This window comes from Xyrauchen texanus, chromosome 23 (genome assembly GCF_025860055.1).
Source record: "Xyrauchen texanus isolate HMW12.3.18 chromosome 23, RBS_HiC_50CHRs, whole genome shotgun sequence".
Taxonomy (NCBI): Eukaryota; Metazoa; Chordata; class Actinopteri; order Cypriniformes; family Catostomidae; genus Xyrauchen; species Xyrauchen texanus.
In genome coordinates this window covers 21,048,142-21,063,705 of record NC_068298.1, presented here as the reverse complement: position 1 = coordinate 21,063,705, position 15,564 = coordinate 21,048,142, and the positions used below count along the sequence as shown (strand labels likewise).

At 37.6% G+C, this 15,564-nt stretch overlaps 1 protein-coding gene across 1 annotated transcript in view; it reads right to left on the bottom strand.

Annotated features, from left to right (window-relative positions):
* The window catches only part of si:dkey-237h12.3 (teneurin-3), a 197,961-nt gene that overhangs the window by 47,570 nt on the left and 134,827 nt on the right, over positions 1 to 15,564 (bottom strand). Inside the window, exons 12-17 of the mRNA XM_052089353.1 lie at positions 9,345 to 9,530; positions 7,186 to 7,212; positions 5,708 to 5,854; positions 5,344 to 5,551; positions 3,952 to 4,071; positions 759 to 1,020 (exon numbers count right to left, since the gene is read on the bottom strand). Coding sequence (XP_051945313.1) covers positions 759 to 1,020; positions 3,952 to 4,071; positions 5,344 to 5,551; positions 5,708 to 5,854; positions 7,186 to 7,212; positions 9,345 to 9,530 — 950 coding nt within the window. The remainder of the gene's footprint in view (positions 1 to 758; positions 1,021 to 3,951; positions 4,072 to 5,343; positions 5,552 to 5,707; positions 5,855 to 7,185; positions 7,213 to 9,344; positions 9,531 to 15,564) is intronic.

Below are 15,564 nucleotides of genomic sequence, written 5' to 3'. Positions count from 1 at the left end.
TGGGTATACAGCAGTCTAACTTTTTGATTAGCCTCCCATTCAGATTGGAACCCAGCTGTGTGACCATGAGGAAGAATTACATCAAGTTGTAGATTGGAATGCAGGTGCGGAATTTACATAAATAAAATAGTCTACTACTTTCTCACCATTTCTGGTGTGCCAGTGATTACCCCTCCATGTGCCAGCATTGGTGCCATAGATTGCTCACACATGCTCTAAGGTAAAACTATGAATAGGTAAGTATTGTAATGTATCATAATCGTGGTTACAATTATTTATGAGAAGTTATAACATATTATAAGGTGTCTTATGAGACATTACTATTGCATTGAAATAACTTTACAATGCATTATAAATATGGGCTTCATAGAAAGTGTTACCATATTTTTTACTTCACACATTTAGATTGAGTTTGGGAATTTCATGTTTTGTTTTGTTTTAGGTAAAAATGCTTACTAATACACTCAACTCCTTACACATTACAGCTGATCCCTGCTGATTTCCACATAAAGTATTATAAGAGAATTTACAAGTAGGAATGGATATGTCTTTCTGCCAAAAGATCAAGATATTGTATGCCATTGAAATGATTAATACAGAACCAAAAGCTGCATGGCGTTAACAATGTCTGGTATTCCTGACTGTACAGTATGTGAATAAAATCAGAGAGCTCTCTCTCATAATCAAACTTATTTTTATTCTTAGGAATAATGTGCAGAGACATATTTGACTCTCAGATGTAATGCAGTATGACTCACCTGTGTCTCAGGAATGATGGGGCTGGCCTCAGGACTGGAACGGTAGAAGGTGGATATTGGTGATGCTATGATTCGGGGTGAGGGTCTGTCAAGGCTGTTGACTTCACAGGCTGGCATGTCTCTTTCTTCTTTCCTCATCACCAACGTGTCCATCACATAGAACACTCTGCATGACAACCATACCGTGCGATATACAGCAGGGTATGGAGCCCGCATGAAACTTAACGTCAATGCCACGCCACCATTCACCAATAAATCAAACCTACAGGCAAATAAAAACATTATATTCAATAATCACAGAGCTTGTGTGTGATTAACAAATACATTGTACTCTTCTTTAGAAAAAAGTACTAAGACAGTACCGTGATACAGTGATTGTAACAGGTAGTTCCAAACTGATAATGAGTGTACCATTGTAATGAGCGATTACTTTATTCATATACCATGGTATTTCCATGGTAATTCAAATTACTTAAAAGAATACTATGACTGAGGTCAACCAATTGTGGATTTTGCTGATTCCGATAAATAAGGTGGTGGGAAAGGCTGATATCGATTCATCGGCCAATAAAAAAAAAATCTTAATCTTTCCTTACTATGACAGGCACAGACAAAGAGTCCTAAATGAATAAAATCCCAGATGTAGTTTATCATTCCCAAAATCCCAAATATAACCAGAAAAAAAATGGTTTGGTGCATAACGTAGGACTTCTAAGCATAATCAAGCTTGAAACACACCGGAACTCTTATTATGAAATGCTGAAATTATGAAAAAAAAAAACTATCGGCAACTATCGCCATAGACACCAAAAAGCTACTCTCGGCACTAGTTAATTGGCAAAACCTATATACTGGTCTACCTCTATACTTTTAGACATATCCAAAAACCATGGTAAAACATGTACTTTTTTGTTGCATGCACAAGAAACAAGACGTTTATCAAAGCCAACAGAAGTTACGTAAAATTATATTTGAACAATATGATGATTGCCACATTTTTCTCCCAGCGTTGAACGGGGTCGTTCACAGAGGACTCATTTTTGCGTCAGTCTGCACTTGTTCGGAATTGTTTTCTATTTATGCACTAGATGGACATTTTTGACCATTGTGATGCATCTTGCTCATTCCATGAGCACAATGTTTTAAGATGCTGTGTCAAGGATTTTTTTTTAAGAATCCAAATACACCTGCTTTTCCATTCGTTAAGCTGCCTCTAGCTTTTTTTTAAATGCATTAATGCGTTCTGAATAAGTGGCCCATTAGTAAGCTATTTATAGTCCAAGCACTGTTTGATGACTTTTGCAAATGGTAAAATTCCAGTTACTTGACATTTGCTTTCAGTCTATTTCACAATTTGTATGAGCTTAAAAACAGTCTATGCCAAAAAACTCAGTGTTGTTTGTGAAAGGACAGAGGGCATATGAAGGCTAGCTGTGATCCATAATTTTCTGTCATCACACTGTCAAGCGCACAGGTCCTCTCCAAATTAAACGCTTTGTTAGCTTCATCACAGCACTTAGTTCATAATTTCTTCCACGTTTCATATCCTCCGCCAAGATGTAGCTGATTTATGTGCTGGAAAACTTTAATAAACACAGCACTTGAAAATAACAGAGCTAAATAACAAAGCAGGAATGCACTTCACTCTCTTTTATCAGTAGTTTGCTGGCACACTTAGATGTTCTATTAGTTGATAAGAGGAGAGGTAAAGATGTAACTTTTGACATTTGTGGGATTTGGAGGAGTTGGAAGTAGCAGTTTTAATTAGCATGGCAAAGCGAGGAGGTAGGCACAGATTTGGAAATTATGGGGTGTCTCTTTGAAGTTGTGCTCTATATGAGCTGCAGACTCCCCTGCCCGTAAGGGTACAGATGAACATTACGGTGGCTTTACACACATACTCGCACAAACATTGCACAGAGACCAACTTAACATACACACTGATATGCTATAACACTCAAGCATTCACAAGCATACATATCCTTGCAGTGTGCTTCCTTGAAATTCTCTCTAACTGCTTTTGTCCCTTTTTCAATCTGGGCATAGCTGGGCCACCGTTCCAGACCATCAGCCTTTGAAGCTGTTCCTTCTTTGCCTCTGCCTCCCCTCGGACACGCTCACTAACCAAGCACAGATACTAGCACTGAACAAGCATGATTATCTGAAGCCCGTTCCCCTGTGTGCAGGTTTTTAGGACGGATCTGGAAATATCAGATAATCCTACTCCTTCCTAATTTATGGATGTACATTGTACAGTATTACCGTATATTGGGTATTCCTTTCTTTTTTTATATCTAGTGAACAGAATATGCATTTTTAAAAGGAATAGTTCACACAAACATTTTACTTCATGTTGTTTTAAACCTGTATTACTTTTTTCTCCTACAAAATGAGATGTTGGGCAGACTGTTAGCCTCAGTCACTTTACTGTCATTGTATGGAGGGAAAAAAAAGATGCAATGAAAGTGACTGGTTACTAAGGCTAACATTCTGCCTAATATCTCCTTTTGTCAGGGTGAGTGAATGATGACCGAATTTTCAGTTTTGGGTGAACCATCCGTTTAATGCATATGTGATTATAGTCACACCGCATTGAAAGGCATGGCACGTGGTCGCCAAAAACACATATACAATCTCCGACAAATACAGTATATGACATTGAGCAGTTGACTCACATTAGCTGCCAGTCTGTGTGATGGTTGATAATGTTGGATAATGACCAAATGGATTATTATAAAGGTACAAGAAGGTCTGTTAGCTCCAGAATGGGCTCAGAACTGAGTTAAACTACTCCTGACTCTGAATGCTTAAATGTTCTGTAACTAGACTTGGGGGTTCACAGTGCAATTTGCATGCGATTTTCATCTTTTTATGTGTGTCACCCCTGTGATGTTACATCCAAATTGGACCAGATAAGGACATTCTTAGGTCAAGTTGTTATTTGCAGCCTGCGAGTCACAGTAACATTGATATGGGGTTGGGGGTGAAAATGTGTGTGCATGTAGGTGGCATGCAGTTAAATGTAAATGGTGATTGTTATGTGTGTGTATATATAGAGAACGTTTGCATAAATCTATGGTAAATGGTTCCTCACTGACTATCTTAGGGATGTATATTAGCATAATTATACTGCATACATACTGTGGGGAATGCATGTGCTTGTCTGTGAAACATAAAACATATGTGTACGTACATGCCGTCCTGTCTGGTAATGGTATAACCCTGTTGGGGATAGTGCAGAAGGGAGATGTTCACCCCAATCAGTGGAGTGCCATCACTGGTCACCACCTGTCCTCGCACTACTGACACAAAGCTGTAAAATAAACACAAACAGAAAACATGCATTCAAAAACAGCTTAAACAGCAGTTAATTTCACTGATTTAAAAGGTCAGCAGGCTGCTTGTTAAAAAAACAAAAACAATCAGCAGCCTTGCATGAGGATTACAGTATATACATAAAATGTCCAGATTTTAACATTCTTCACTCTCTGATCAATGTGCCCCCTGACTTACCTGACCTTTCTTTGCTCTGCTGTTTTGATAGTCTTAACAGGCATAATTACTGCACAAATTATTTCCCTAAGCACTGCTTAGTGGCTGACCTGCAATCTCACGTCTTTGGACTAATTTCGCTATAATTTCTGAACATGCAAAAAAAACAAAAACAAAACAAATATCCAGGGCAGATGTGATGGATGAGACGTTTTCTCATAAAGGCATAATCAAAAACTTAATCAGCCAAATACCAGGAGATTCAAGCAAATCTTTCTCAATAGGTCTTGCTCTAAGGAGGTGAGCACAAGCAGCAGTGCTCATATTGTTAACTTTGTCTGAAAAACACCAAAGGGCATAGATCATTTTCACTCAAGAGTCCAAACTGAATCAAAGGTGAGCCACTCAAATTCTTAGCCGGAAAAATTAATCATTTTCGAAAGTGCATTCTTTGTTAGCTTTACGTATGTTTATCTGCAAACATAAAGGCAGCAGAAATTAGATAGTACAATGTAAATTTTTCAAAAGGGGAACAAGGAGTTCTGAATCAAAGTGGAAGAACCCTATTGTTTATTCCGAATGTCTGTGTGAGGCTTGCTCTATTTTCCCATGCTGTTAGATCTACAACCCCAAATCATTAAAAAAAAAAAAAACTAAGATTGTTGGAAATATTGTGCAATACATCAAACAGAATAACAATTACTTGCATAGCCTGAAGGACTTCTATGCATAGGCTTTACATTTTAATACGTTGTATCATTGATTATAAATAAAACATGAAATAGAGACATTATGGTGAAAGCAATGACTGGAAGTCATTGAAAAGCTTGGCATTAAGTGACTTGTAAAATTTAATGGTGAAATAAAAAAAAAAAACGTTAGTTTCCTAATGCGGCTAAACTAGCCATTTTTATGGTACTATGAAACATAAAATATGCTGTAAAATGATATAAAGTCATATAAATAAAGCTTGTGGGACAACTATAAAAACGCTGCTTTGCTGTACTTGTATAAAGCCACACAGCAATCATGTACATTGTCTGACTAAATCCAGGCTTAGTTCAAAACTTTTTGCAGCTTCAAAGCTTCTAACCTGCTGTTAAATGTGTTTTCCCCTGGTAGGGTATGAGTACCCCCTGGAGCCACCAAGAAGCTGACACGCTGATAGAAGCCCAGAGCGTCTGGAGTAGGCGAGCTCTGGTGTTGCATTGTGCTGGGATCTGTAGCCCCGCGGCAGTATGCCTGACCCTGACAGGTGCTGTGAATGCAACAGTCTGGGTCCATACAGTCGACCATGCCATCTACAAGAACAGCAGGAGACTTCAATGAAACCTTTAAGGTAGACTGCATTTATTTGGATGTTTTTATGTTATGCAGATGATTTTCGAAAGAGCGTGCAAACAGTGTTTAAGGGTTAACAAAAACATTCAGCTCTTGAGTTCCTGGCAGTTTCTCACCTCCCTCATTGTCCTTGCCGTCTGAGCAAAGGGTTTCCATAGCGACATCACACCCCACCCCTCTCCATCCCAACTGGCAGAGGCAATACCATCCGCTCTGGTCCAGAATGCACCTGCCATTGTTGTTACAAAGCCCTGGACAACTATCTACTGGGACAAATTCATCAGTTACACGTAAAGAACAATCAGCAGCATAGGATGTGTCAAGGGGTTGAGAACGCTAACTTTTTTAACATAAAGGGGGAACATGGTGAATGTGTCATACTCAGTCAAACGTTTAAAACTTGACATTTTTAAAGACATCGGACAGAACTCAGGAACAGTTGAAATTTCACATGAAACAATATACAGTGTGCTTCATTAGTTTCTATTCTCCATTTCTGAGGAAATAGATGAATACATTAAACTAAATATCAACCATATAGCTTGGCAAAATGATTTGCATAAAGTTAAATATTTATCATGTATCTGAGCTGTTTAAAAGTTAGTCTTTATGGTAATCTAAGTTATTTTGAATAATATCACATTACATCTATTTGTCCATGTGAATTAACAGCATGCTGAGTTCAACAGCACAAGTGCATAGTGAGCTCATCAGATGGTATACTGAAGTTCTCAGTACTGAAGTCATATCCTTTGTCACGGAATGTGTGAAGTCAAAGGAAATTACAGAGGCCAAAACCTTAAGGAGCTTAGCAACTGCTAAATATTACAGTAAGAAACAGTGAGATGTAAAACAATGGGGATTTGGGACAGTAATACGAATGTGCATGGACTGACTGACAGCTGTGTGTGTGTGTGTGTGTGTGTGTGTGTGTGCGTGCGTGCGTGTGTGTGTGTGTGTGTGTGTGTGTGTGTGTGTGTGTGTGTCTTTGTGTGTGTGTGCGTGCGCTCGTGTGTGTGTTTGTTTCTTGGTGTTTGCCTATGGTTACATTTTAAGAAACAGGAAACCTGAAACTGAACAAACAGAGGGACACATTAATACACCATACATAGACATAATGAAAGTCATGCTTGAGAGACAGAGGGGTCAAAGCCACATGCTCTCATCAGGGCAGCATGACCTTTACCTCTATATCCTATCCAGTCTGCTATCATGAAGAGTCATTCAGGGGAAAAAAAATTAAACAGTGGTGTTATACTGCAGAATGCAGTGATTTATTGTCACCCATTTCTATACACAATCTAATATATGGTGGCTTACCCTCTCCTCAGTAAATATGACATTTTATGATATTTGCATTGTACTGTTCAAGAGCTCGATTAGAGAAAGGCAGAGATGCTTTTGATTTTTTTTTTCTTTTCTTGCAGAACCAAGGTCTATGCCTCATAATCTGCTTTTTGATTTAAGAAAAGTTTGAATTTGAAGATACAATATTTAAAAGAAAATTCAAGAAATCTGTAAATCAAATGAAAAAAAAACATTATTCCACACATAACATAAAACACAACATGACTGATGAAAGAAAGCACTGTACCTTTGATTTTACTGTCTAGGAAGTGAGCTAGAGTGATGAAAACAATGAAAAAAGAAAAGGGGAAAAAAGAAGCCATTAAAACTCAATTGAGCATAACAACTCTATTTATTAAGCTTTTATATAATGCTTACTATGTAATACAGGCACATATTCAGTGTTCGCAGATTGACAACCTGTGAGCTCTCAATTTATGGTATTTAAATACAGGTCCTTCTCAAAAAATTAGCATATTGTGATAAAGTTCATTATTTTCCATAATGTAATGATAAAAATTAAACTTTCATATATTTTAGATTCATTGCACACCAACTGAAATATTTCAGGTCTTTTATTGTTTTAATACTGATGATTTTGGCATACAGCTCATGAAAACCCAAAATTCCTATCTCAAAAAATTAGCATATTTCGTCCGACCAATAAAAGAAGTGATTTAATACAAAAAAAGTCAACCTTCAAATAATTATGTTCAGTTATGCACTCAATACTTGGTCGGGAATCCTTTTGCAGAAATGACTGCTTCAATGCGGCGTGGCATGGAGGCAATCAGCCTGTGGCACTGCTGAGGTGTTATGGAGGCCCAGGATGCTTCGATAGCGGCCTTAAGCTCATCCAGAGTGTTGGGTCTTATGCCTCTCAACTTTCTCTTCACAATATCCCACAGATTCTCTATGGGGTTCAGGTCAGGAGAGTTGGCAGGCCAATTGAGCACAGTAATACCATGGTCAGTAAACCATTTACCAGTGGTTTTGGCACTGAGAGCAGGTGCCAGGTCGTGCTGAAAAATGAAATCTTCATCTCCATAAAGCTTTTCAGCAGATGGAAGCATGAAGTGCTCCAAAATCTCCTGATAGCTAGCTGCATTGACCCTGCCCTTGATAAAACACAGTGGACCAACACCAGCAGCTGACATGGCACCCCAGACCATCACTGACTGTGGGTACTTGACACTGGACTTCAGGCATTTTGGCATTTCCTTCTCCCCAGTCTTCCTCCAGACTCTGGCACCTTGATTTCGAATGACATGCAAAATTTGCTTTCATCCTAAAAAAGTACTTTGGACCACTGAGCAACAGTCCAGTGCTGCTTCTCTGTAGCCCAGGTCAGGTGCTTCTGCCACTGTTTCTGGTGCCTGTGCACAGTGGCTCTGGATGTTTCTACTCCAGACTCAGTCCACTGCTTCCGCGAGGTCCCCAAGGTCTGGAATCGGGTCCTTCTCCACAATCTTCCTCAGGGTCCGGTCACCTCTTCTCGTTGTGCAGCGTTTTTGCCACACTTTTTCCTTCCCACAGACTTCCCACTGAGGTGCCTTGATACAGCACTCTGGGAACAGCCTATTTGTTCAGAAATTTCTTTCTGTGTCTTACCCTCTTGCTTGAGGGTGTCAATGATGGCCTTTTGGACAGCAGTCAGGTCGGCAGTCTTACCTATGATTGCGGTTTTGAGTAATGAAACAGGCTGGGAGTTTTTAAAAGCCTCAGGAATCTTTTGCAGGTGTTTAGAGTTAATTAGTTGATTCAGATGATTAGGTTAATAGCTCGTTTAGAGACCCTTTTCATGATATGCTAATTTTTTGAGATAGGAATTTTGGGTTTTCATGAGCTGTATGCCAAAACCATCAGTATTAAAACAATAAAAGACCTGAAATATTTCAGTTGGTGTGCAATGAATCTAAAATATATGAAAGTTTAATTTTTATCATTACATTATGGAAAATAATGAACTTTATCACAATATGCTAATTTTTTGAGAAGGACCTGTATATGCTATATTAATGTCATGACAGTATTTAATTTTGTCTCGAGATCAATATGAACAATATGACCTTGACCTGGCCATGAAGATTTACAGTTTTTGATAATTACTGAATAAACTTTTTTAAATAATACAAAAAAATCATCAATTACTAGAAGATGAAATATTTATGAACTGAACTTAACTAGAAAATATTGTAATCACTACAGAATCTTTCAAGATTTTTCCATGACTTTTTAAATTTGCATTAATTCCCATGACTCATGCAGGCTTGAAAATCACGATTTTTAAATAAAAAAAGTCAAATAAAAGTGGTTTTAATGACAGTGCGAACTCTGTGTTATACTTTTCAAAATTACACTTTTTTAGACAAACAAAATACAAAGTGTGTAACCTGACAAGCTCACCGATATTGCAGTTTTCTCCAGTCCAACCTTGATGGCACTCACACTTCCCCTTTCGACACACACCATGCTCCCCACAGTGAGGCTGACAGTTCTCCTGTTCGCATTCTGCCCCCGACCATCCGTCTGCACACCGACACACACCTCCAATACAAACGCTATGAGGACTGCAATCTGTTGTACACATTTCTGAGACAAAAGACACTGAATTTGAGTCATGACAGACAAGTTTGTAGTAGTGCTTGTAATTAAAATACATTGTAAAGTGATCAATGGAAAGGAGGAGGCGAGAACCGGCTTGACGATATAAATAATGGTTTAATGATAAACTTAAAAGACAACATATACACACACATGACGGACATGTCCGTTAACAATCTCTCTCTCCCGCACGATCCTCTGCAGTCGACCTTTATACATCAGAGGCTTGATTAGCCTAATACGGGACCGGGTGTGTAGGATCACGACCCGGCCCCGCCCTCCGCCCTGCCACATACATCTTATAAAACAACTGTAAAAACACAGTTTTCATTGATGGACTCTCAAGAATAAAGATTTAAAGCCACAGCAATCTAGCCCATTAGAGGATAGCAGTCATAATAATATTATTCTCTTCAGCCTATGGTCTTTAGCAATGCACGTGTAGCATGTGGTTTACTTAATGGAAACAGAGAATAAGACTGAGGGACAACAATCTGAATACAGTATCTGACAACTGTGTGCTTTATCTACAGGTTTTTGCTTCTGTTTTGGAAAAAGAAAAATACATTTCATCTCCTTTAAGACAGCACCATACTGAATTATAACCGCTATGACTGACTGCATATTTGGCACTCTTACTCACACTGATGGATTGTGTTTGAATGTTGGGGTTTGGCATAATTGGCAGTAATCCTTTGATAGTTTTGTGCTAAAGCAAATGCACAATGGCTCTGAACTTGTCATCCTGCAAGCTGTGACTGCTAACATTTCTGGTCCCAAGAGCATCCATAAACAAATACACTCATACACATTCACATTAAGTGTCAGACGAACAGATTCACACAAGATTTTCAAGGGCAAATGGCTTTTTCACAAAATTGTGTTAAATTTAGTGCCTTTAAACATGAAAAAACAGAACTGCGAGGTTTGTGTGTAAATACTTTACAGAAGTTAGGTTATTGTATCTTGCAGAAAGTGTTGCTAACAAAACTCGGAAGAAACCATTTAGTGGAAAGGTTGAAGGTCAAGGATGCATGGGAGGTTCTCAAAAATAATTAGATTTTATAAATATGGCTGAATGCCAATTCCTGTTTTGGGGGGTATTTATATATAATTACATCCACAAGGCATGACCATATTCTGCAAGTCAGCAAACACTATGCACTCTGTTATTCTTGAGAGACATCCTAAATTTGGAAGACCTTAGTCCATAGATGGTGCTACAACAACTTCATTACTCAGTTTTTATTATACATTCAATTTACCTTCATCTTAAAATTTCCCAGTGGGCTGCAAACCATTAATCTCAGTTAATTAACATGCACACTGTAGAATTACATCTGCATGTCTGTTTCCAGTCAGACACTGATCTGCATTTATAGCCTACAGGTCAAGATACACATTGTTAGTATTTCAAAGATTACATTTGCATGCAACAGACAGCCCTTTGCTTCTGTGTTTTAAAGGCATTTTCACTTTCAGTATGTATTCTTTCATAAATTCATATAAATCAGGTAATGTCTGCTCTGAGTTAGAGATCCAGCTGATTTCAAGCTGCATGATGCAAACAGAGAGCAGGACATAGACATCTAAGCACACCTGATGCCAGATAACAAGGAAACTTAGAACTGGCTTGCCCCAATCCACCTTCATTTTAACAAATCATTATGACCTTACAACTAAAACCCTCCAAAATAACAAAGCCCAGGGCTATTTTGATTTTATAAGACCATGCTGGATCCAGTTTATCAGTGCAGATATGACAGTACACCTGTCACTTTTTTCAAACTTCACTGTTGCCTAAGACAACATTTAGAGGGGAAAAAGTCCTCTTAACAAATAAATAACGGATAACAACTTAAATTGAGAGAAACGTAAGTAAAGTCTCTCTGATGTCTGTACACAGGAGCCATTTCTTTTTTCAATTTCAAGACCTTGGAGGGTCTGATTAGGTTGTGTTGGCTCTTTGGAATATTAAATTTCTCTAAAAGGGTGAAGGGGTGGCTGAATCATTCAATCTTTTTTTTCTTCTTTTAAATGGATTTCTTTTTCCACAACAGTCGATGTAATACATTTTTCATTAGCGGCAAGGTGTTTATCTGTTTTTAGCACTTCCAGGTTCCAGCGGGAGGCAGGTTGATCTACAACACACACCCGTTAATTAAAGTTTATTTAATTGAGGTGGAATAGTGGTGGTAATGAAGAGACAAAACCCCAACTGTGCAAGCAAGTGCACTCCCATGGCTCTCATGGCCAGAGTCAGCTACTGTAGAAGTGGCCCTACTCTAAGCTCACAAACATTCAGGAAAAGGAAGTACTACTACACTGTAAACCCCAGGGTATTACTGACAAAAATATTTTGAGCCAGATGTACTCAAAATTTCTCAAATGTTTTATCTAAATAAAAAACTTAAGAGGTACTGACTTAAAACTTGGAAATTACTTCTAGTTAATTCTTGCTTCTAGTAAGTGAACATGACTATTGGCAAAGTATTAATAACTTGTTTTTGTCAGTGAATTATACACAAATACGTTTGTAAGTTCAACACTAAGTTCAGGTTTGTAAGTTTTGTTCTTTTAGACATAACTTTTACAACATGAACAACATGAAATACTTGTATTTGTAAGTAAAATTTTCTTCTGTTTGAGTAGTTAAACTTGAATTAGTTCCGCCCATTTTACAGAAAATGTTACCTTTTGAAACTATAGTTCTATTTCTCAGCATGCTTTGCATGGCACTCGATAGGGAGAGTAAATATTCAAATTAAGTGTTATATAATATGTCTTTGTGCAAGACAAAGGGGGAGACTTGATAGTGTTTTATGTCTTGTTGTGTTATTTAGAAGAGTTTCTGTTATGCTTGAGTTTAGGGGTTTTCTTTATAGTGAATTGTGGAGCTTGAGCTTAGGTGGAGGACAGGTACAAATTACAAATGTCCTATATTGCTTTAATCATTGAGCAATTTCTATGTTCATCAATGCATAGTTTTATCACTCAACATGCATTAAGCATGCAAGCATTCACTGTACTAGCTAATACTAGCTAGTACTGACTAGGTTTCTTCTTCTTGAAGAATTTAATTTGATATTACTTGTTAATTTTAAGTTCATCAAACAGTTACATTTTAAGTAGAGTGCCATCAAAATGTATGATATAGCTTACTAAATATTTCAGGTTAAGGGCAATCATTAGTTAAAAATCTGACAGTTCTGCTTACTTAAACGTGTAATTTATTAACTTAAAAATTATTAAGCACATATAACTCTAAAGTAGGGATCTGTAAACAAGATTGTTTGAGTTAATGAAGCAACATTTAAGAAGTGCAATTTACATTAAAAAACTACTAAATCAAATTAAAAACTCTAGTTAAATCAGAATAAAACTTTGATTTATTTGGGTTCAATTGGCAAATAATGGTTTGAGGAAGACAAACATTCATGTTTTGAGTAACTTTACTTAAAACTTGGTAGTGTATCAGGTTTCAATAACAATTTTGAGTAATGACTAATCCGTAGGGATTACAGTGTGCAAAGGTATGGTTTAGTAGCTGAATTGGTTTAGTAGCTACTATTTTATTTACAGTATATTCCAAAAAATCTAAAAGTTTAAATTACATCATTAAATTAAAATTTTTTGTAAAATGGCATTGCTATTTTGTTTCATCAGATATATTATATTATACACTGAATACCAGTGGCAGCCCGTGCATTTTAAATCTTGGCCTTTGGTGTGATTCATGCCATTAAGAAAACACTGTTTCACAATAAATAAGACACTCTATGCCTATGGACATCATACATCGCAGTCAAATAATAATACCAATTGACATTTAAAAAAAATTTCCATGCATGAAAGCCAAAACCAAGAAGGTCTAATACCAGGAAAAAGCTATCTAATAATATTTGCGATCTAAATGTTGCTTGCAATACATTTAGTTTCATCAGGGTACACGATTACTTTTCAAAACTTAAACTGACACTAAATGCTCTAGCTGTCAGGGTAGAGACCAGGAGATCGGAGGTAAGTGATTCAAATATAGTTTTATTCAAGTATAGAAGGTGAAAGGTAAGTATCAGGTGACTTTTCAGGTGCTGGTTTAGTGAAGATAGTTCGTTGCACGGAGAACAACTGGAAATCCAAATGACTTGGATCGTAGAACATTCACTCTGTATCAGTTCGTTAACTCCTTCTCTTTTCTAGGAGCAATCGGGCCGGTTTCATCAGATCTCAGACAAGGGTTCAGGAATCGGATAAGTGATCTGGAGATGCCAGAACAACAGTGCATAGGGTTAGTATGAATCAGGTAAGAAAACGGAATACTCAGGTTTTCAGGATCGACGGAGATATCAGGACTCAGGGAGAAATGGTCTGTTCCTGTTGGAGGCTTGACAAAGACTGGATACAAGGTGAGTGTTTTTATGAGTTGGCTGATGAGGTGATAAGTGATGACCAGGTGTTTGTGATTTAGAATTCTGGGGAGAGTGATCTTTGAGTGGTGGACTGCAATGAACTTGACTGATCTCTGACACTAGCCAGCCTAATTTACACTTAGAAATCTCCTGAAGTTACTATAACAATGCAAAAAGCACTTACCAATTGGCCAATCAGCCCTCCTTTCCTGTTTAATTAATCAATTGCACGATCATGCAGAACATCTCAGGTTTTTAAATACATAAGGATCTCAACATCAATCACAGGAGTGATGTCATCCGACTCATCAGTAAGATCTCGCGCTCTTTGCTTTCAAATTACGTACATCACTTAAAGCGTAATTGCGTCACTTAAGGCCAGCTAGAAGGTCTGGACTGGGACATAACATAAAGACCACACCCACAATAACAAATAAATAAATCTGATTGGCTGATGAATCTGACTTTAGATGCCTATTCATTTACAGTGTTTAAGGATTCTGTGGAAATTCTGAAGGCCTGACGGGGTGGAGCTCAGACTCACGTGCTGCTTCAGCAAAGGAGCATGGCTTTGGGCATGTGATTAGTGAACCAGTTGTCATGCTTCGCTTGTAAGGATCAAGGAATAAATTCTGATTGGATAAACTATTCGTTGTTTGGTATTCACTAATGTTTATTTACCGGTACAACAGAAAAAAGTGCTGTCATTCATTGTGCAATTGTTTAAAGGAATGTTCCAGGTTCAATACAAGTTAAGCTCAATCGACAGCATTTGTGACATCATATTGATTAACACAATTTATTTTTGACTCGTCCCTCCTTTTCTTTAAAAAAAGCTCAAATCTGGGTTGCGGTACGACACTTACAATGCAATTGAATAGGGGCCTGTGGAAAGGACGAGACAGGGGGCTGTGATGTGGTCCAGTAAGGCTCTTTATTTGTTTACCTTTTTATGTCTGTGCAGTCCTCTCCAATTAAATCAACACGTGACACAAACTTTGTTAACATAAACTTCTTCAGCTTCAGAGTCTTCAGCTTCACAACACTATAAATTTCAATATAAAGTCTTCAGCTTCACAATAAACATTTAATACGACACGCCAGTCACTGGCCACTCGTGTCTTTCTCTCTCTCTCTCTCTGGCGTTCACGTGGCCATTTATATGCCGCTCTCCCCATGCTCACTGAAATTAGATAAAGACGTTAGACATAATTTAGCTCAGACCTTACCTCTTTCTCTCTCTCCGGACGGATGTTTGACCATGCCCCTGCTGCCACTTGGCCAATTTTTGAACTATAAAATATTCTGTGGAAAGTTACAGCTAATTTTACAACTTACCATTAACGTTACCATGACAATGTAATGTCAACAAACACAAAAACCCTAAAATGACAATTACAAATGTAAAAATGTTATAGCTCACATAATACATTTGTTTTAACAGAAGAATTAATGTAAGTGCTTTTATAAAATTATAAGCTTCACATTTCTGTGTTTAAACCCTCCAAAAATTGGTCCCCATTCACTTCCATTGTAAGTGCCTCACTGTAACATTTATTTTTGCCTTTTTTTTAAAGAAAAGGAGGGACGAGTCGAAATCAAGTTTTGTGGTA